This window comes from Tarenaya hassleriana, unplaced genomic scaffold (assembly GCF_000463585.1).
Source record: "Tarenaya hassleriana unplaced genomic scaffold, ASM46358v1 Cleome3, whole genome shotgun sequence".
NCBI classification, from domain to species: domain Eukaryota; kingdom Viridiplantae; phylum Streptophyta; class Magnoliopsida; order Brassicales; family Cleomaceae; genus Tarenaya; species Tarenaya hassleriana.
The window spans coordinates 2107311-2127465 of record NW_010966177.1 but is presented as its reverse complement, the minus strand read 5'-3'; the positions used below and the strand labels follow the sequence as shown (position 1 = coordinate 2127465).

Sequence of the window (20155 nt, the reverse complement as noted above, 5' to 3'; positions counted from 1 at the left end):
CTCAAACCAATATATCTTCCAAGACAGACGGACCAAACACGCGTGATTATTCAATCCAATGGCCATCCAAGGGATTTATGGGCCTCGTTACGGCCCATTTGTTTTTACCGTTGGAAATTTTTATTTTAGCATTGTATAATTTTATAGATACAAGGATAAAAAATAGGGAAAATAAACTTTACAATTGACGAAAAGACACTTTTATTTTTTGTGAAATAAACATTAAAATTTTTCAACGAATCTAAAAAAAAGACTAAACTTTTTAAATTAGGGTTTTGGAAGGAAGAAAAAAAAATCAACAGTTTGTTTAGATTCGCGGCCGCATAGGTAAATATATACATATACACATTTATTCCGTGGAAATCGTTCTCCTACGCATGCTAAGCCCTACCATATGAGTTTGGCGATATGAGGCTTTCTATGTATGTATCGGCCGCCATTACGCAGGGCATCTCAGCATCTTTAAGGACCAATGACGTAGAAACGTCATTCCGGAAATTGTACAGCACCAACTGTCCATTTAGTTCCATAAGAGTTTCCTCCTCATTCCTAACCGAACACAGTGGCTTCATGGCCCTGTACCTCACGCTGATCCGAATTCTGATCCAAGAGCTAGCCACACCATACTCATTCATCACCCAGAAATCACCATGCTTCTCGAAGCAGCTGTAAACCATGCAGAGTCTGCCATTGAGTTTATGGAGCTGAAATCCCCTAACCCTGTGTGGGCACTCATCGGCTTCATCAGGAAAAGCCATGTCAAAGAACTGCTCAGTCGTTAGATCGAACGCCACTACAACTCTCCGACCATCCTCTCGATGCCTTGCAACCCAGTGGATTGCACCATTGACAAGCAGACCATCGTAACTGGTATCATCATCATCATATTCATAACGCGAATCTCCGACCCGTTTCCAAGAATCTGTCTTTAGAGAATAAACACTGGCATTCAGAACATCGCCCATGACAAGTGCAACCAACCTATAATCATCGGTTATGGCATGGAACCCGAAACCGAACCCACAAACTCTCACCCGTTCGGACCCCAAAGTTAGCAAATCGAGCACACCAGGAATTCTCTTAGATTCTCCAGTGGTCAGATTGAACAAGAACACGTCACCTGCTACATTCGTGGTACACAGCAACCCATTGCAAGACCCAACCACTCCAACCCAGTAACCTTCCTGATAACACGATGAGACGACATTGGACTTGACAGGAGACTGAGAGATCTCAACAACACCCAAATCCCTAATACCGTCGCACGCATCAACTACGGAATCGAAATCTACCGTGTAGAGATTGTGGCGGTAAGACACGATGAGCCTTCTCCGACCTGATGGGAGCGCACCGTTTCGAAGGGAAAGATCGAGGTGGGCCTTCGCAAACGCAGGATCCGACGAGAGAGATCGAAAGAGTTTAGAGACGCACCTGAATCGGCCAATCGATTTCTCGGGTAATCGAAGGAGAACCTCCCTTATCATCTCTGGCGGAAGAAAGGGAAATTCCGGTGGAGCATCGCCACAACTTTCTTCTTCCTCGACGTACTCGTCTGTCCGTCGTGCCCCCTTCGCTGTCTCCATCATCGTTTTAGTGGCAGATGTATAAGTTCTCCAAATCTCCTCTATTTATAAGACCCCGAAATCTCAAGCCCCAGTCAAAACCACCCGGTATTCCTTAACCGGTTTTAAAACTTTACCAATTCAATGTGTTCAAAATCGATTAAAAACCGGGTCAGATTAAATGCGGCTTCAAGATGTGTTTGATCGTACGTATGATATGAATATAGCTTTCATCGTTATATGAATAATTTAGTCAGGTTTTCTTGTATTTTCTATATATATATATATAACTTGATTAATCGGAATTCAACCCAAAAAACAAAATTTATACATTACAATAATAACATACTTAAAAATTAGTCGGTCCTCCCCGAATATTGTGTTTATTATTATTTTTTTGTTTATTATGAAAGAATGATAGGAACAAATACAATGTCTTTGATAGAACAAGAAAACCAAGAAGCCATCACTCAAACACAAACACACAGATTCATATAGACATGTGTCGACGAAATCGTCGTAAAACCACATAGAGAACATGGATCAGACCAAAGAGAATTCGGGGGTTAGACTCTTCCGAGGTGATTTCTCTGGTCGGAAATGGTTTCTCCAACTCCGACATGTATAGCTCCGGTGCACAGCGGCTGTGTTCCGCTCACAATTATCGTCATCACTATCAACTTAATCCAAAGTCTGACCGTCACACCAAATTCTGACCGTATGACCAAAGTCTGACCGCTATGACCAGTATGATGTTTTAAGAGCCAAAATTTTTCTGAGGATTTTTATCGACCACTTTCCATGCATTTTCAAATTCTTCAACTTTGGAGTGTCAAATCTGGTCATAGATAGAAATCTGACAAGTATAACAAGAAAACTTAAGAAAATTGTTAATAGAATCGCAACGAAATCTCTTTAGGAAAAAAAAGAAATCAGAAAATGTTTGTGCGTTTTAAATTTTTGGAAAAAGTGAAAGAATAAGTTTTTCACTCCAAAAGTTTTTCGTCAGTTCACATAAAATAAAAGTGTCACGTATTCAATTTCATACGGGCTAAATTGGTCTTTTCAGTATTTTTGTTTTTTTTTCTAAAACCCTAACCCTAGAAGGTCATACGGTAAAGTACAAATCGACATTTAGGATTATTTATGCAATTTTTTCTTTTCCAAATCTTCTCATTATTAGTGTAAGACCCCGAAATCTCAAATCCTAGTCTAAACCCGGTATTCCTTAACCGGTTATAGACTTTACCAATTCAATATGTTCAAAATCGATTAAAAACCGAGTTAGATGCAATAATATGAAAACCGATTAAAAAACTGGCTTCAAGACGCGTTTGATCCTACATACTAAGATTATGAAGATAGTTTTAATCGTTATGTAAATTATTTAACCTAAGGTCTTCTTGTATCTTTTATATGTATATGTATATGTGTGTGTAACTTGATATACCGCAGTCCAACCAAAAACAGCTTTATACAGTGTAATAAACACGCGCTGCATGAGTAACGGGCTCCAATCAAGATTGATGGGTCCTTCGATATATTGTGTTTTTTATTTTTTAATTATGAAAGAATAATACGAAAAGCCTTTATATAATAAGAAAACAAAGAACCCATCAACTCAACCACAAAAACAAACCCAAAGAAACATATGGACACGTCGAATTTTGTCGTAAAAACACGAAGAACATCGATCAAACGAAAAGAAGTCAGGTCGGAATTTAGACTCTTCCGAGATAAGATCTTCGGTCGGAAACGGTTTCTCCAATTCCGACATTTGTTGTGTCTCGCTCACATTTAATCGCCGTCACTTCAAGCGTTCTGCGTGTATGCGTATGCTTGATATTTCATGATTCACAACACATTATCCGCACTCCGCTACATGGATCAGAATCTTAAATGAAATTGTGTATTCCATGACCGAAGAAGCACATATCTTCTCGTGATACAACACTATCCAAATATGTATCTGCAACAACCTTCTTCAGAACCATCATCATCATCATCATCATCATCATAAGGTGGTGGTGACGATGAAATTCATCCTGGGTCTAACCACACATTTATTCCGTGGAAATCGTTCTCCTACGCATGCTAAGCCCTACCATATGAGTTTGGCGATATGAGGCTTTCTGTGTGGGCAGTCATCGGCTTCATCAGGAAAAGACATGTCAAAGAACTGCTCAGTCGTTAGATCGAACGCCACTATAACTCTCCGACCATCCTCTCGATGCCTTGCAACCCAGTGGATTGCACCGTTTACAAGAAGACCATCGGCGCCCGTATCATTATATTCATATCCATAACGCGAATATCCGACCCATTTCCAAGAATCTGTCTTGAGAGAATAAACACTAGCATTCAGAACATCGCCCGAGACAAGCGCCACCAACTTATAATATTAATCATCAGTTATGGCATCGAACCCGAACCCGAACCCAAACCCATTGATTTTCTCCCGTTTGCACCCCGAATTCAGCAATTCGAGCACACCCGGAATTCTCTTAGATTCTCCAGTGGTCAGATTGAACAAGAACACGTCGGCGTCTTCATTAGTGGTACACAGCATCCCATTGCAAGACCCGACCATTTGAACCCAGTACTTCGGATAATACGATGAGACGAGATTGGACAAGACTGGAGACTGAGGGATCTCAACAGCACCCAAATCTCTTATCCCGTCGCACGCATCGACGATCGAATCGAAATCTACAGTGTAGAGATCGTGGCGGAAAGACAAGACGAGCCTTCGCCGACCTGATCGGAAGGCGTCGTTTCGAAGGGAAAGATCGAGGTGGGTCTTCGCAAACTCTGGGTCCAATGAGAGAGATCGAAAGAGCTTAGAGACGCACCTGAATCAGCCGATAGATTTCGCGGGTAATCGAAGGAGAATGCCCCTTATGATCTCAGGCGGAAAAGAGGGCAATTCCGGCGGTGGTCGTCTTTCGTCGTAGTCGTCTCTCGGTTGTGCCCTATTCGCTGTCTCCATTATCGCTTCTCTCAGTAGCAAATACTAAAATCCACGCAAAATATCGCACTAGTGCTAGTGTGTGTATATATACAGTAAGGATTATACGTACATATGAAATGCAAATTGAGTTGTTGATTCGGGAAGCGCTATTACAGATCGGTTAGAACACCCAATATGTGTGCGCGCTTGATATTTTACTTGGCTACGTGCGTGTCCAACGTACACTTGGTAAGACGGACCAAGCACGTACATGATTTATTCAATCCAATGGTTGGGATTCAATTCAAAACAATTATAGCACCATCTCTCCATCCAAAAAGCGTTTCTTCTTCGTTTTGGTTGCGGTTCACGGAAATTACACAAGAGAAAGTACATTGGGAATATTCGGTTCCAAGTTTTTTCATGTTCTTCGGACAGCTCGGTTGATGGGTTCCTGGAAGTACTGCAGTGAAATGAACATCGCTTCCTGCACGATTATATTAAGTTTCCAATATTTTAGGACATAGAAAACAACCTCAACCAGATAAACACAAGTAAATGATAGGTGAGTGAGTTAAATCCATGAAACACCTCTGTGCGTATGGTTCGACTCCCTTGATGTGGACAAGTATTCAAGTATATGTTAAACGCATCCCGTACGTTTTTACCCTGCAATTAGCCGTCAAACCGTTAGTTTTCTTCGATTATCGGAGTTTGATTACCTAATATATATCGGGCTAGATCCAGCAAATTTCAGATCACTCTAGAGGACAAGTTTTCTTGGAGCTGCCAAGTATAAAGGTTTTCCCATATCCAAATCCTAAGAGTTCATCAGATCAGACTACTACTACTACTACTACTACTACTCGGCACATAATCCATTAGTTCTGTCAGATCCTCGCCTTTTAGGTTTCAGCGGTTTGAAGGATTGACCATCTGTATCTACTATCCATAGGTCAATTACCATGGTCTATATATGTTTCACGGCATTCGCTTTTACAGCAACGGCTGCAAGCCTTGCGAAAGAATAAACCCAATGCTTGAAGGAAATTTACCTTATACTCATTATCTGCTTCAGTACACTCTTCCAGCCCAGCAAGTCCACCAAATGCAATCAATAGGTGCCTGTTTTGATATATAACAGTCAAGCTAAAGTCAGTCTTGTTAACAAACTGGCACAGTGAATTCATGCCATGACACCATTTGACTCAATCCCCCAACGTCCGTTGTTCTCTAAGTGAAATACAGTGAAGTCTCTCTCTCATCAACACATTTTTTTTATTTCACCAAAGTAACCTCACCAGGAAACAACATTTACCAAATCAAGGAACAAGGATCACCTGAAACTTGGGAGTTTCAGCTCCGATGAGTTGATTACTAAACCATGCTCTGATGTACCAATCAAATAATCATATCCACCCTACCCCGAGAGAAAAAAAAAATTAGGTTATGCTAGCGGTAGGCACAACAAATTATGTAACCCAAAGAAACATGAAGAGCAGCAGTAAATCATTACTTGGAAAGGGCACTCATGGAATACTGAACTTATATTTGAAGCATATCGTACTCTGTATCCCCAATACATCCCTGCTTCTTCCCTTGGCTTAGAAGACGAGACAACCTGGCGTGGCAAATCTAGATGAATGGAATGCAAAAATCATTAACTTGATGAGTTGTGCATCTAACCCTTTTTTTGTAATGTTTGTCAATAAAAGGTAATGTGTCATGCAGTAATAAAGAACAGTCTGTTGAAATAACCTCAAGGTGACAAAGAATGGCAAAACATGGTTGATAGTTTAAAAATATAGTATCAAGGTACAAAACAGATGATTTCAGTGACCAGAACGAAACAAGCTATTACCAGATTCTAAATTGCGATCGCTTCCCATGGCTACTGTAACTCTAACTCCAGGATCAAGCACTTGATCGACAACAACATTCTGCATCATGGGCATCAGAAAAAAAAATCAATCTTATGTGACATCTGCTTTTCCAGAAGAAAGTATTAAAAAGATGGGGCAAATCCCAATTCCAGAAGATCTAAGAGTACCTGGCTTAAACCCACATCAACCATCGTCCCTTTAACATGCGGAGACTTTTCTTTCAGCGTCACACCTATAAGAATATCTCAGCTTAATATCTCAGCTTTTATTGGGTGTCTAACAATGGAGAAAGGTGGTTACTCGGGGGACATATTTTTCCACCAAAAATTTGAATTTGGATAGAGTATATCAGCAAAAAGCCCTGTCCCAAAGCTGAAAGCTAAACAATCACTAGTGATACGATTGGATACCAATGAACTTTCGCCTACCTTCACGAAATGGAGCCCACTCATGCTTCCGGAGATGGTGTGGAGCATCAAGAGGTGGTAGCATACCCTGTTATTGATAAAAAAAATAACGGGACAAATCGTTTACAAGATGTTATACGATCAAGATTTGAAGCTGATATTGCTAAAGTGGAAAGCCTAGAAGAAGATTAAGAAGCTAGTACACACCACATATCTGAGGTTACCATGCTTGGGAAAAAGAGATTTCCGCAAATATTGCGGCGTTTCTAGATACTGCAAGATACGAATGAGAAATGCCGCGCCACTCTCATCACCGCCAGATGAATTGTTAACAGCAGAGTCATTGCCCGAACCCCTCCTATTTTCAAATACCACTACCTGTTCAAGCATAAGCTTTTGAACACATTCCCCATACACAAAATACGCAACTGATAACAGAGATGATGCAATACTAACAACACAAGAATTCAACTAGTTTTGGAACCGGAAGAGAAAAATGCAAACGTCTCTAAGCATTTCAACAAAAAGGAACCTATAAACGGCAGTGCGGTTGCATAATTTCACTGATAATTTAGAAACAGACCTCGTCGATACGGAAAATGGTGGCCGCACGAGCAATTTGACCGGCTAACTGAAAATGTTCACAAAAAACACAAACTCAGCTGCCGATGCAAAACGAAGAGAAGGAAGGAACAAATTTTCTCGGAAGCCAAACAAGGAATAAGGAGAAGGAAAGAGAGAGAAAAGTACGCGTGTGGCGAGCTCGAGAGACTGAGCGTTATCGATGATGGAACCAGGAAGGGCGATGCTAACGGTGGATACGCTCCTGGTCATCTCTTTGTCGGCGTTGGGATTCTTCGTCTTCGTCTTCTTCTTCTTCGAATCTCCATCGAGGCTCTTCGTTTGCTCCGCAGCAAGCTCCGGTTCCGTCTCTTCACGGCTTCTCTTCTTCTTCTTCCCCATCTCCGCCGGCGATTGCAACGGTGGCGCCTTCGTCAGGGTTTCTGTGGTTTTGGGTTCTTCAAGGAGGCATCATGGGCCCAAACAAGCCACCTAATGGGCCTTTCATTTTATCAATGGGCCTTTCTTTTATCCAGAAATACCAAGAAGGAAATTGACATAAAAATAAAATTTTACAGAAGAAGAAGATATGGAAAAGAATAACCTCTTTATTTGTTATTATTATTATTATTGGAGATAAATAAACCAGTAACGCCTCCAGCCCCGGACCTAAAACTCTGTAACCTGAGGTTTTCTTTTCTATGCTAAATAACACTAACAACAGGAATCAAAATGGGAAAGAAAATGGTACACAAATGGCTGGAGAGGCGCTGACATCTTTTCTTTTTTTTTTTCCTTCTTGTACATCAAATGTACAGTTTACAGTTCCTGTCGAAATCTAAGTACATCACAGAGGTGTTGTCTCTTGTCCTCATGGTTTTGGCTTCGCTCAACAAACTGTTTGCTATCTTCTCAGCTTGATTCACCGTCCTATCTTCCCCCGAGCTTCTTCCGTCCCTCATCTTGTTCTGTACCAAAAAAAGATTCAATGACTCGAATTTTAAGCACGGCACGAGCTTAATCTCGGTAACCCAAAAAGACATGCGTTAGGAGGCGTTCATGACGAGAGAAAGCTACCTCATGAACAAGCTGAACAGCCTTCTTCACACTGACCACGTCCCATAAGCCATCGCTGCAATATGTAATTTTCGGTTTTTAGAAACAAAGAACCTCATCAGGATGGTAAGCATCGACGTTCATTCCAAAGGATAGTTCTTTTCTTTTCTTTTATCGTTCTCTAGAAGGTAACATCACCTTGCCAGTAGAGCAAATACTTCTCTTCCATGATCGAGCCTTACAGGTTCACTTATATATGGATCAGCACTGAAACGGATGTCTTGCTTCTTCAGAAATTTGTCTCCAAGCACCCTAGCAAGGTTTACACCTGAAAATCGTCGGGGAAAAAAAAGAATGTTCAAGGGTCTTCCATGACTTTGATTTGGCACCACCAATAGAATAATTAAATTTTGCATTACCAAACAGTCGTTTCTCCCCATCTCTCAAGGGTAACCCTAAGTTTTGCATTCGCAGTCTCTCAGAAGGGCTAGTCATTCTATGATCTTGGGTCATCTGTATATATTTCCCATCAACACTGCCACAAAGAAACCAAGTTGTAATCATTCAGAAACCAGAAGCCATTGTTAGTCTGAGAAAAATCACTTCCTGAGAATTTTATTTGCTACATTACCACTCTAGCATAACTAAGTGCTCTAGATGTCAATAGAGTGCAGTGATTAAGCAAAGTCTGTGCTATGCTCTCTCATTCAATTTCCACAACCAACGTGGTGTTGCCCTACTACCCGAGCAGTAGAATGTCCTCTCCTTTGTGAATCCCTTCACTCAATTATTGTTCGACGTAAAAAGCCACATGTATACTCATGCACTATATTTTCTACACTAACCCTAGAATACGTTACGTAGACTTTCGATTAATACTATCTAATGTTACCAAAAATGGTTTTACACCATGAACAAAAGGTTGCGATTGAGAAGAACTTGAGAGCGTTCAAATGATACAGAAACTCGAGACTCTTGTTTCCATTCTCAATAATCAGGCCCCTCCTTTGTCCTATACACTAAGAAATTCTTCCACAAGTTTCTACTTCAGACACAGAGAAAGAGCAACTAATAATCTTAAGAGACTGATAAAATTTTCGTACATACTTGATAACACAGGCTGAATCCCCAACATTAGCACATTGTGCAAAGAATTTTTCTTCACCATCTTCCCAAATCAAGAGAACAGTTGCTGTACAACCCTGCATCATCTCAACTGCTCAGAAAGCAATGAAACATTCCACCCAAAGACACGGAGTTTGCATAAGTCGAACACAGAAAAGAAGATGACAGGCAGCAAACCTCATAAAGGTGATCCAGGCAAGCTTCTGTTTTTGAGAAGGCATCCCTAAGGATATCTGAAGCATCGCATTGTGATAATACTTTCCCCTTCTTCACCGGGTCTGACAAAATATTCGCCAAAATCTCGGGGAAAATTCTGGAATTGAAGTTTAATTAGGTTAAGTCTTCAAGCAATAAGCGTAACTGAGAGACGATAATTCAAAACAAATATATTCCGGTTACTGAAACTTCATTAACATAGAAGGAAATAAAATAACTTCATTTTTAAAGAATCCAGGTAAATTATAGACAAGTTAAATACTGGAGCTATTCCCACGATTAACCAACAGGTAAGTAACTAAGCATCTTTGGTAGGTTAAATGTACGAAGAAGCCACTTAAGAAATTTGACAGGAGAAATTATATATGAAAAAGTGGACCGGAGTTAGAAACCACTACTAACTTGCTTGCAACTTGAGCAGCCTCTGGTCCTCCATGTCCATCACAAACACCAAACAGCCCAAACTGCAACAGTTTACATACATAGACATGTATTATTAGATGAACCCCAAAAAAAAGGGTCACGACCCCGCTAGCCAAGGAAATAAGCAAATCCATGGAACCTTATCAGCCCCAGGAAGTGGCCACTGGTAATAGCAAACATCTTCCATAGGAAGCTTCCTGCCTCCTTGACGTAAAGCCATGGGATCTGAGGCCACGCCAACCCTAAAGGGCGTCCGATACTCATTCTGAGATGAGATACGTACCTACCAAAGTTAAAAAGAATTGCATGAAAGGTCAACTAAAAGAAATGAAAAATTAAAGAAAAACACCTTCATTAGCTAGAGTCAACTTACATAGATCTTTGTGGTTGTACCCACAGTTATTATATCTCCACTTGCAAGCTCAATTGGGTCACCCCAGTTTCGGCTACCTAAATTATGATGACTGACTGACCGAGAGTTCAAGAGAGTCCCGTTTAGGCTACCCATGTCTACCAGCTCCCACTTTAATTTCTGAAACCAAACCCATGCAAATGTTATACGTAACGCACGAGAGAAGCAAAGGAAATGAAAAAACATTGTTGCTTACAGTGGAGTTCCAGTTTATTTGAGCATGCTTCCCAGAAACCTCGAAGTCCTTAACCAATAAACCACTAGGGGAAACCCTCCCAAGGGTCAGTGGCAGGTTAATACTTGTGGACTCCACAGAAAATCGAAGCCCAACAGAAGGACCAGAAATGACCTCCAAAAACAGCCAGCTTCCTGCACTTCTAACAAAAAGATATGATATATGTCTTACACAGAAATGAAAAAATATAGAAGCTGCATTACACCCCTAGGGTTGGCAAAAGAAAGAGAATTACTTTTGTCTTCGATTGGTTTCGGAGAAAGCTCCCTAAGCCTAATGCTTTCTCGATCATGTTTCAACTTGTGACTTTGGTTATCCTGCCAATCATAGTTTTGCACTTCCGCTAATTGACCTTTTTCAGCTTGATGTTTAAGTGTCTGGCCCACCGAAACGTCTTCAGGATGTTCAGAAATTACTTCAACTATCAAGCTTTCGCCTACAGAATTGTAAGGCAGATTGAGAAAGCAAGCAACAATTAAGGCATAGACTTCATGACACAGAGATGATGTCTTGTACTAATTGCAACTTTCCTTAAGCTGTAATGATGTATCTCTGATGGAAAGACTTACCGAGGGTGAGATGGGGAGACGAAGAAGGAAGCCTTTGTTTGTAAACACATCCTTCCGTTAGAGATGCATGCAAAAGCCCTTCATTTTTGTAGCAAGCTCCCTCTAGATCATACTCCCTTGTTAATTCGTTCGTTTGGCCCTGGCTCGAATTTCCATGATCGGATACTAGGGGTCTTTGTAAATCCCCTGCCTGAGGAGAATGACGTTGAAAGTATAAAGACTCTGACTGAAAACAAAAGGGTTCTATAATTGGATGTTCTGTAGCCAAGAATTGAGAAACTCACTTCAGCCGAGAAACGATTTCCAGGTCTCACGAATCTAATAACAACATGCCGGATATAGTTCCTATAAAACCTTGAATATGCTATCCAAGTCATGCAGCAATTGCATGCATAAGAAATCTACGCAAGGAAAGCAACAGATTAATTATACTATATATGAAATATACGTGGAATCGCGTGGTATTTCCAGTGAGAATGGAGCCTCACATGAGTTAATAAGTTATGCACCCAGCACCAAACACAGAAACAATATAATCCTCATTGATAAACCTCTGGCATCAACACGTTCGCATCGAAAAAGTTAACGTGTTTCCAAATGCTGGGCTCAGTCTACATGCACATCAACAGTTCTAGAAATCCACGATCTTGCCAAATCTTGATTGATAACTGCCTCTCACAAGGTAAGAGCAAAATCCAAAGATGGTGGAGTTGGCCTCTCGGATTAACACATTTCCTACAAATTGAGCAGGCAGAAAATCCCAGATACGGCCATCTTAACCTAGACGAATCCATCAGAATTTGAGCTACATATCAATCAAACAAGGACAGAACTATCAGAAGATTGAAGTTTCTCCAACATTAAATTGTTCGGAAGCAAAGCCTATCACACATTCTTCAGTAAAATTCCGCCCGACGTCGACACGATCCCTAAACACACAGAATTGGATTAAAAAACAATAAATACTCGCAGAATGTAGGTTTTCCGAATTCTTGACGGATCAGGGCAATGACAAAAGCGTGATCCAGCGACGAAACTGAGGTCATTCACACGATCAAGCATTACGAACTCACGATCGATCATTGCGCTAGGGATTGCGACGACGAAGGCTTGGCATCGAACAGAGAGCACCATTGAAGACAGACAGAAGAGACAAAGCAAGAGAGGGAATGAGGGTACCTTGATGACGGATAAGCGGAAGGATCGGAAGCGGGAAAGGTAGCGCCATGGCTTGCAGGCGGAGAGGATGAGGAAGGAGATGAGCAGCAGCATAAGCACCATGAATATCCCAGAAATGCCCATCCCAATCGTCAGTTTCTATCTCTCTCTCTCTCTCTGATTCTGCACCTTCTCTCCCAGATTGGTTCCCGAGAACCTCGCTTTGAAATTTTCTCACCTCCTCTGTCTTAATCTCTCTCTTTTTTTTTTCTGCTTATATTTTTTTTTAACTGTTGTGCGCCGAATTTATACACACACTTGGAGAGTGCTATCATTTCACTAACCGCGTTATAATTAATGTTGGTGTACAAGCTGTTCATGTTTTTACCATAAAAGCCCACCAAAATTCCTTTTTTTTTCTGCATTATCTCATAAACCCTAATTTTTTGTACATATCTTCATTTTATTCTATTTTTTACCTCTTTATTCTCTCATTTTAATTTGTTTTTATCCTAACATTTATGGTGCTAGGGTTAGTTTAAATTTTTTGTGTGCCGAAAAAGGAATATAACCATTAAGATAGAGATAAATGGAAAATACAATGTCTTTGTATAAAATCATAATTTACAATATAAAATGTGCTATAATTTTATTTCTTGTTTTTTTGAATATCATTAAATAAGTTCATATGAACCCTGATAATTTTTAATTTTTGTTTATTTTTGGACAATTCTGAGACTCAAGGAATCAAAACTCACGAATCAAATTGCAGAGGAGAGAATCTCCAAATCAGTTTCCTTATTTTCCCTTTTTCTTGGTGATACAGATTACATTTTGTTAGTACAAATTTTCATTTCGTATGATTTTTTATCAAATTAATTTAACATGTGTTGGTAATGTCGTGCTAATTTCCTAACAACCACCAACATTTCGCGTGATTAGAAGAAGATAAAAACATAGACAAATCAAAGACTTTACTTTTTGAAAAACATTTTGCAGTTTCGACATCTTCTATTACAAATTAAAAACGATGCTATGTATATTTTGTAAATTAAAATTTTGGTTGTAAATTTTGTCATATGGAAAATGAGATAACACAACCACAAAATGTTTTATTTTACTTATATTGTATTTTAAATTTGGCCTTTTTCTTTTAGTCAACGTTTAGTTTTTTGTGACGACCAGTTTCTGAAATTTAAAATTTTGAGATAACACGTGCGAGTCCGACACGTGGTACTCTGGCAATCGGCTAGAGTCTTCAATCGTTCCTCGGCGATATTTTTTTTTCAAAATTTCAAGTTTCACGGCGGTTGCGAGGAAGAGAAGCCGAGAAACCATGGCCGCGCTCCCACGCTCTACCTTCAGGAATTCCGGGAAAATTTCTCTGCTATGGCTTCCATTCCTTCAGAGAGAGGTTGGTTGTCTTCTTCATCTTATCTTGTCTGTTTCCGATCTCTTTAGCCTTCGAATGTAAAAACAGTGCTATATAGACTCGATCTGTCGGAATTGGTGTTCGTGTCGGAAGTCGTGATTTGGTTTGTACGATGCTGTTGTTTCCGAGGTTCCTTTGGTATGTGTTTTTCTATCGAGATACACACGCATACGTATGCGTAATGTATATAAATTAATTTGGGACGGGTAAAGGAAGTGGAGTCAGATTCTTCACTATTGCTATTATCAACATGGCGTGGATCTTGTATGTATGAGCGTGGGCCAGTGTTGTTTGATTGTTCCATGAAAATTTTGCCCGCAGTTTGAATGCCCTTTATATTATTTCGCTGAGATTTGAAAGGTGACTTGAATATTTTTGTTTGAATTTGAAGAAAAATTTAATTCAGAACCTTGTGTTACCTGGACCACTGAGTTGAGGTGATTCGCCATCTAACTAATTCGTTGGAGTCCCTGTAACCAGAATTCCTTAGATATTGTATTTCTGCTCAAGTCTGAAATCAACTGTGCACATGTTCAATTGTTGAGGGCTTTACTTGAGGGTGTACTGAATTTCTTTAGCAACTTTGTGAGCCCATCTTTTGTAGTAGTACTTTGTGATGAACAACAATTTCTCTATTGTGCATTGGTTGGTTGGTAGACCTAGTAAGTATCTGCTGTGACATTGTTAAAAATGGTTACATGCTCCCCTAGGAAACATTAGTACGGTTTGTGGTCGGCTGATTGATTCACGCATCACTGAGATGCCAAATGTGTTTTCAGCTTCTCTCAAGTTTTCGCTGTACACAAAAAAATGTGATAACTCTCCTTCTTGAAGTTCAACGTTGCACAAACGAGGTGAAGTTTCATTTTACCAGAGTTGTCGAATATGTATAGGTTGTAGGATCCGCGTTTGTTTTAAGCTGTTTGTTTACGTGACAATAAGATGCATCATCGCTCATTCTTTCTCCCCTTGTTTGCTTTATCATTTTTGCATGACTCCAACCGTCTCTTCCAGAAATAGCAATCAAAGACGTCCACCTGCGAGCAGTTTTTCCCTTTTGGAAAGTCGATTTTGACGATTTTAGATACTTGAACCATAACAGGAAACTGCTTTGATATGTATATGCCTCGATCTCCGCAGTTATTTGGCCCTTTAACATCTGACTCCATGCGTTATTCTGTATTGGTTAAGTTTGTTATTAAGATTTTTATGTTCCCATTGGCCAGAAGGATTAATGTACTTCAGGGCATTACACAACTAAAATGGGCTTTGTGGTTTGTCCAGTGAAATCATTCCAGATGAACTGCCGTGTTCGTTTTAAGGTAATACTGAACTATAAAACTAGATTTAAGCTGCCCTGACTGCATATGTTCCTGTGGATTATTATTGAGTTGTGATTTCAGACTACAATAAAGTTTTTTATTGTTTAATGACTAATTGCTGGAAACTTTTCTTTGCTGAGATGATATATGATGCATAATCTATGGTTGATATTATATATATCATATATGTGTGTATATATATATTGTGCGGAATATCTAAGCTAATCATGCACGATAATGGCCACAGGACAGATAATAACTATGTGCAGCTTAATTCGTAAGCTTTATATTCTTACTCTACCTACATTTGTGGACTATGTTATCCAATAGTTGTTGAACATTTGTTAACATGGCTTATTTAGGCTCTCCCCTCAGTCCATTGATATATGTTTTCTTTTTGGGTCCAACTTGAAAAGTTAAGAAGTGGCACATAAAGGTATCAATAACGTAGTCAAAAAGATGGTGGATGGCTTTGTTTATGCAAATGTTTGCCATGAGATGCATAACATACTCTGTAATACATATGTGAAAGCGTAAGGCTTAAGTTTAGTCTCCACCCAAATTGAAATGGAATGACCTATTCTCGCTTCCAGATCCTCCATTAAGTTGAAACAAATAACTAATATTGATGGATTGCGATTCGAATTTCAGTCTCTCGCTTTTTCATCGTGGACTTGAACAAAGTGAGTTATAAATGTCAAAATATATTCTGATTTTAGTTTGATGCATTTGCTTCTGTCAGCTGTCTCACTTAATTATTGAAATCTTACTATAAAAGCAGCTTTTTGTATAAGGACACACTGAAAAGCATGCTCGTTTCGAGTGGCCAAAGGGTGCTATGCTTCTTTCTTCTCTTGTATGCGGTGGTTCAGAATTTAGGACCACTTGTGCTGATCAAGGCTCAATATCTAGATATTTCATATTTGTCGAAAGATTACGTCTGCAGGTCAGCTCCTTTTCACTTTCTTAATTAATTATGTCATACCTTTCTACTCTTGCTTACATGCTGGATATAAAAAAAAATCCTTATTTTATATTCTTCATTCATTCTCATGTGTGTTAAACTGCACCTTCTTGCTAATTGCTAATCCATCCTTGATTCCTCCAGAACTGAAATTCTGTCACAAGATCTGTTGGAATAAACTGCAGGTTCTGAAGATCTTTCACATAAATTTGAGGTCTTTAACAACAACAACAACATCGCCTTAATCCCAAGTTTATTTGGGGTCAGCTGTATGAATTCTTCTTTTCCACATCTCATCTGTATATGATATTACTTTCACCAGAACATGCAGGAGAAGTTTTTAGTTGCATCGCAGAGTAGACTGCGGCGAGGTAAAGTGCAAGAAATCTATGTTCCACAAACTTTCCTTGTCCTGGACAGCATTGTATTTGCATGGTAATGTTGTTTCCGTTCACTTCTTTGGTGGCCTAAACACATGATCAAATACTTGGGAATATATCGTAAACTGCTCCTATCTAGAACTACTGTGAACAATTTGAGGAGACAATATAGGTATTAAGATAATATATATCAAGGTATCTCCGTACCAACCTTCCTAGTGGTCATCAAATTTCATCAAAATTTTTAAATCCTAGTTGTGCTGATGTGTGCAATAACTTCAGAAAGATGCTACGCTGATTAAAGTGAGCGTAGGGTACAGCACATGTTGTTATGCTACACAGTCCATCATCAGTCGTAGTTTCTTGTTATGCTTTACACATTGCAAACTGAGATGGCTTTATCCATTACAGGAAACCCAGAATCTCAAAATCTCTCCGGCCTTCCTCGGAATAGGAACGGTTTGCCAATTGCCATACTAGCTTTCTGTAAGCTATTGAACTTTGTGATGCTAAAGCAGAGATAGGTCATAGTGTTATTCACCCACATGGCTTAGAGTTAAGCAAAGCCAGCAACCTTGGTATTTCTTTACTCGAAAAGTTATGAGGGTGTGTCCCTTCTTTTTTAGTGGACTTTTAGAAAGAAATCTTGGTTATTATTAGGGTTCGTACGTAAGCATTTAACAGAGAGACAGAAGAAAGTGTTAGTGGGGAATCACTTGCTTGATTAATCGAGGGTCTCAACTTTGTCTCCATAAGCTATCCGTACGTTTAGGGTAACATGGCTTGGCAAAGCTAAGAATTATATTGAAAGAGAGCTGCTAAAAGCAGCTTAGTGTTCTCTAGCCAAGAAAAAAAGACAAATTTTGATGTTAACTTAATCCCACCAAAACCAACCTGGAATTTCTATTTATGACAAGCTTGCCCGAAATAAGGATCTGAAACCTAGGTGGCTTCGTTCTATTCCTCTTTTAATCTTATTATATTGAACTATGTGTCTTTGCATTTTTTTTTAAATTATTCCTTCAGGTCATATAAAGTGGGCGGAATATGGAATTTCCTCGCATTCAATACACGACGACGGCGAGTGTAATTGGGTAAGCGTGTTTTTGACAGGCCTTGGTTTCTTTTTTCCCATTCTTGCATATCGTAGATGTATGATGTGATCCATTCACATTTCATTTCATTTCATGGCCATTCCTTCCACAAGTGCATCAAGACACATTTTTGTTCGCCTTGATTGATGCCCATAATAGTAGTAGTAGATTTGGTTCATGGAGATTTCAACATTGGTGGGCTGTTGTTATCATGTTATTATGGTGGTGGTTTAAGGATAAACCGACATAGGTTTTGACCCGGTGAGACATGAGTCCTTGCTTTGAACAAAAGAATATTAGTTAGAAGCAGTCGTTATCATAGTGTATGGAAATAAATTCGATGACTTTTGGTGGGGTTTTTTTTTTCCTGGGAAGGTAAAATAGAAAGGAATAGTAAAGGTGGTAACTTTTTCTCATGTTACTCCCCATCCGTTTCTCTCTCTCTCTCTCTCTCTCTCTCTAACCACATTCAATGTCTTCTCTAGGTCTAGGAAACCCTCTTTTTTTTAAAAAAAAAAAAAAAATCTTTTTATGTAGGCTCTTTCTGCCCACATGAGAGTTGGGACAGTTTTGCTGACTGGTTCATGTGATTTTGCTATTTAAGTCAAAAACTAAAAATACCCAAGCTTCCCCATCCGACTATGGTTTCTGAAAATTGCATGTTTTGTTATTATTGTAGGTTTTACTAAAGATTTAAACTTTATTATAAAATCAGGCGACTCATACAGCATTACAAAAAGAAATGTCTTTTGTTTTAACCATAGGCACTATACAATAGTGTTTTTTCTTTGCCTTTTATTTTTTGGTTCCTCTTGCGTTTTCTATATGCATATATATATATATACATATATTGATTTCTCATCTGCATTGTGTGTCATATTTAAATATTTTGCATTATTCAAGTGGTGGTGTCAAAAGCTCCCTACCCACCTCTCTGCACACGATACCCCGCTTTCTTTCTTTTTTTTTTTCGCTTTTGGGCACTACAAATTGGCACCCTCCCCTTCCCTTATCCCTCATGCTCATTTTCATCGCATCTCTTCCCTTCTCTCTACTTCTCTCTTGCTTCTTGCTTTCACATCACAAATAAACATCTTAGCCTTTTGTAACCTCCTCTGTTCTTCCTCTGCCTCTGTATAATCTGTTGAATTCCCCCTCTCGTACTATATACAGTTATGGCAACAGTTGTGTATCAAGGGTTTCAATCATGTCTAGAGTCCCACCAACTCAGTGAGCCAAGGGCTCTAAGGCTTAGGTTATCTGCACCCAATCCTCACTTCTGTCAACCCCTTGAGTTGGCTTTCAAGTCTTGTTCCCTAAACTCCCCTTGTCCTGACCCTGACTTGGGCGGTTGGAGCTTCCTCCAAGCCCTCTCCCTCGGCTCTCCTCTTTCAAACCCGAGCTCCGAGAAAGAGAAGGCGTATGTTCAGAGCTCCCCGTCCAAGACTCTCAGTGAAAAGAGCTTGGCATTGTGCACTGAGAATCTCGGAAACGAGACAGGCTCTGACATAACCGACGATGATGTCTTCTCGTTAACTTCGCCTCGTGCGGAGGAGACAAGGACGTTGACGAGTCGAGGTTTGAAAAGTAGGAAAGGGAATGTGGTTCCTAGTTTTCCACCTCCTTTGACGAGTATGAGAGGTTTCGAATGTATTCGGTTGAGGCCCCACCGTGAAGACGGGAGATTAGTACTACGAGCCACCAATGAGCCGCCTCGCAACACTTGCTTTCACGCGGAAAGAAGCAACGGCCGCCTTCGCCTCTCCATCTTGCGAGATTCTGACCATTTTGAAAACCAGGAAGAAGATGAAGTTGAAGATGAAGAGGAGAGGGTCGAGCCCGAAAACGAGATTCACACTGCAGAATGCGACTTGGAAAGAGAAGTAGCAGAAGAAAAACATGATGATGATGAAGAAAAGCAGACGATGAGTGTGGAGAATCATCTACAAAGGCCTGGAAGGTGTGTTGAAGGCGATCAAGATAACAGGGGATTGCTAAATTGGGATCATTTCTGTGTCGCCACTTCCTAAAAGAAATAAAAGAAACTCTTTGTTTCTTTCTTCTTTTTTCCCCTTCGATTTCTCTGTATTCACAGTTTGGCAATTGTTTTCTGGGTTTTTCCATGTTTTTTTTTACTTTTTTATTTATAAATATTGTGGTTTGCTAACTCGGTACAAGAGCCATTTAATGAGTAAATATTAATTAAGTTATAAAAAAAACACACAAGAGAAGAGACAATAAAAATAAGGAGGAATGGTCGGAAGGAATATGCCCGCGGTCTGGTCGGCAGTTAATATGGTTAGGTAAGATTCCCTCTGATGGTTCGATCTTTGTGGCAGTCTCCACTTGTTAGAACGATCGTACAACGAATGTCACTTTATTATCGAAGCACAACATAATACATTT

At 39.7% G+C, this 20155-nt stretch overlaps 4 protein-coding genes and 1 pseudogene across 22 annotated transcripts; 1 reads left to right on the top strand and 4 right to left on the bottom strand.

Moving 5' to 3' along the window:
- Window positions 1-286: 286 nt before the first annotated feature.
- LOC104820108 (F-box/kelch-repeat protein At3g06240-like) lies at window positions 287-1586 on the bottom strand. The gene is made up of 4 exons (XM_010550481.1): window positions 1549-1586; window positions 1432-1451; window positions 1293-1336; window positions 287-1184 (listed from the first exon to the last, which is right to left on the bottom strand). The coding sequence occupies exons 1-4, from the start codon at window positions 1584-1586 to the stop codon at window positions 381-383; spliced, it is 906 nt and encodes a 301-aa protein (XP_010548783.1). The 3' UTR covers window positions 287-380.
- A 1550-nt stretch (window positions 1587-3136) lies between these two features.
- On the bottom strand, window positions 3137-4684 carry LOC104818819 (annotated as a pseudogene).
- A 103-nt stretch (window positions 4685-4787) lies between these two features.
- On the bottom strand, window positions 4788-7810 carry LOC104818820 (putative methyltransferase C9orf114). Its single transcript, XM_010548589.2, has 11 exons — window positions 7553-7810; window positions 7386-7433; window positions 7010-7180; window positions 6824-6890; window positions 6563-6627; window positions 6374-6452; window positions 6029-6147; window positions 5853-5932; window positions 5568-5637; window positions 5104-5181; window positions 4788-4999 (listed from the first exon to the last, which is right to left on the bottom strand). Exons 1-11 carry the CDS (start codon window positions 7763-7765, stop codon window positions 4934-4936), a joined length of 1056 nt encoding a protein of 351 aa, XP_010546891.1. The 5' UTR covers window positions 7766-7810; the 3' UTR covers window positions 4788-4933.
- Window positions 7811-8123: 313 nt separating this feature from the next.
- On the bottom strand, window positions 8124-12821 carry LOC104818812 (protein phosphatase 2C 70-like). Of its 4 annotated transcripts, none has more exons than XM_010548577.2 (15): window positions 12579-12669; window positions 11888-12204; window positions 11684-11800; window positions 11400-11589; window positions 11066-11266; window positions 10792-10964; window positions 10557-10715; window positions 10323-10466; window positions 10163-10224; window positions 9722-9857; window positions 9527-9621; window positions 8839-8954; window positions 8618-8747; window positions 8441-8495; window positions 8124-8331 (listed from the first exon to the last, which is right to left on the bottom strand). In XM_010548577.2, exons 3-15 carry the CDS (start codon window positions 11774-11776, stop codon window positions 8170-8172), a joined length of 1716 nt encoding a protein of 571 aa, XP_010546879.1. In that variant the 5' UTR covers window positions 11777-11800; window positions 11888-12204; window positions 12579-12669; the 3' UTR covers window positions 8124-8169. The 4 variants fall into 4 exon arrangements, with proteins under 4 accessions (XP_010546879.1, XP_010546880.1, XP_010546877.1 ...); XM_010548578.2 differs by having other exon boundaries at window positions 11888-12134; window positions 12579-12660; XM_010548575.2 differs by lacking the exon at window positions 11888-12204 and having other exon boundaries at window positions 12579-12821.
- Window positions 12822-13816: 995 nt separating this feature from the next.
- Window positions 13817-19916, top strand: LOC104818809 (protein FANTASTIC FOUR 3). Of its 16 annotated transcripts, none has more exons than XM_010548574.2 (6): window positions 13817-16257; window positions 16461-16489; window positions 16598-16646; window positions 17067-17141; window positions 17682-17749; window positions 19549-19916. In XM_010548574.2, the coding sequence occupies exons 3-6, from the start codon at window positions 16601-16603 to the stop codon at window positions 19777-19779; spliced, it is 420 nt and encodes a 139-aa protein (XP_010546876.1). In that variant the 5' UTR covers window positions 13817-16257; window positions 16461-16489; window positions 16598-16600; the 3' UTR covers window positions 19780-19916. The 16 variants fall into 16 exon arrangements, with proteins under 16 accessions (XP_010546876.1, XP_010546874.1, XP_010546873.1 ...); XM_010548572.2 differs by having other exon boundaries at window positions 16420-16489; XM_010548571.2 differs by having other exon boundaries at window positions 13817-16489.
- Window positions 19917-20155: the final 239 nt, after the last annotated feature.

What these genes read in the sequence shown, in the direction of transcription:
- LOC104820108 (XM_010550481.1), bottom strand. Translation starts at nt 1,586, where the DNA reads ATGATGGAGACAGCGAAGGGGGCACGACGGACAGACGA. An exon ending in GGGGCACGACGGACAGACGA is followed by an intron (nt 1,452 to 1,548) that starts GTACGTCGAGGA and finishes CGATTACCCGAG; the next exon opens with AAATCGATTGGCCGATTCAG. An exon ending in AAATCGATTGGCCGATTCAG is followed by an intron (nt 1,337 to 1,431) that starts GTGCGTCTCTAA and finishes CGCTCCCATCAG; the next exon opens with GTCGGAGAAGGCTCATCGTG.
- LOC104818820 (XM_010548589.2), bottom strand. Translation starts at nt 7,765, where the DNA reads ATGGGGAAGAAGAAGAAGAGAAGCCGTGAAGAGACGGAACCGGAGCTT. An exon ending in ATGGTAACCTCAGATATGTG is followed by an intron (nt 6,891 to 7,009) that starts GTGTGTACTAGC and finishes TATCAATAACAG; the next exon opens with GGTATGCTACCACCTCTTGA. An exon ending in CGATCGCAATTTAGAATCTG is followed by an intron (nt 6,148 to 6,373) that starts GTAATAGCTTGT and finishes CCATTCATCTAG; the next exon opens with ATTTGCCACGCCAGGTTGTC.
- LOC104818812 (XM_010548575.2), bottom strand. Translation starts at nt 12,701, where the DNA reads ATGGGCATTTCTGGGATATTCATGGTGCTTATGCTGCTGCTCATCTCC. An exon ending in GTCTCCCCATCTCACCCTCG is followed by an intron (nt 11,267 to 11,399) that starts GTAAGTCTTTCC and finishes ACAATTCTGTAG; the next exon opens with GCGAAAGCTTGATAGTTGAA. An exon ending in GAAACCAATCGAAGACAAAA is followed by an intron (nt 10,965 to 11,065) that starts GTAATTCTCTTT and finishes TTAGAAGTGCAG; the next exon opens with GAAGCTGGCTGTTTTTGGAG.
- LOC104818809 (XM_010548565.2), top strand. Translation starts at nt 18,925, where the DNA reads ATGGCAACAGTTGTGTATCAAGGGTTTCAATCATGTCTAGAGTCCCAC.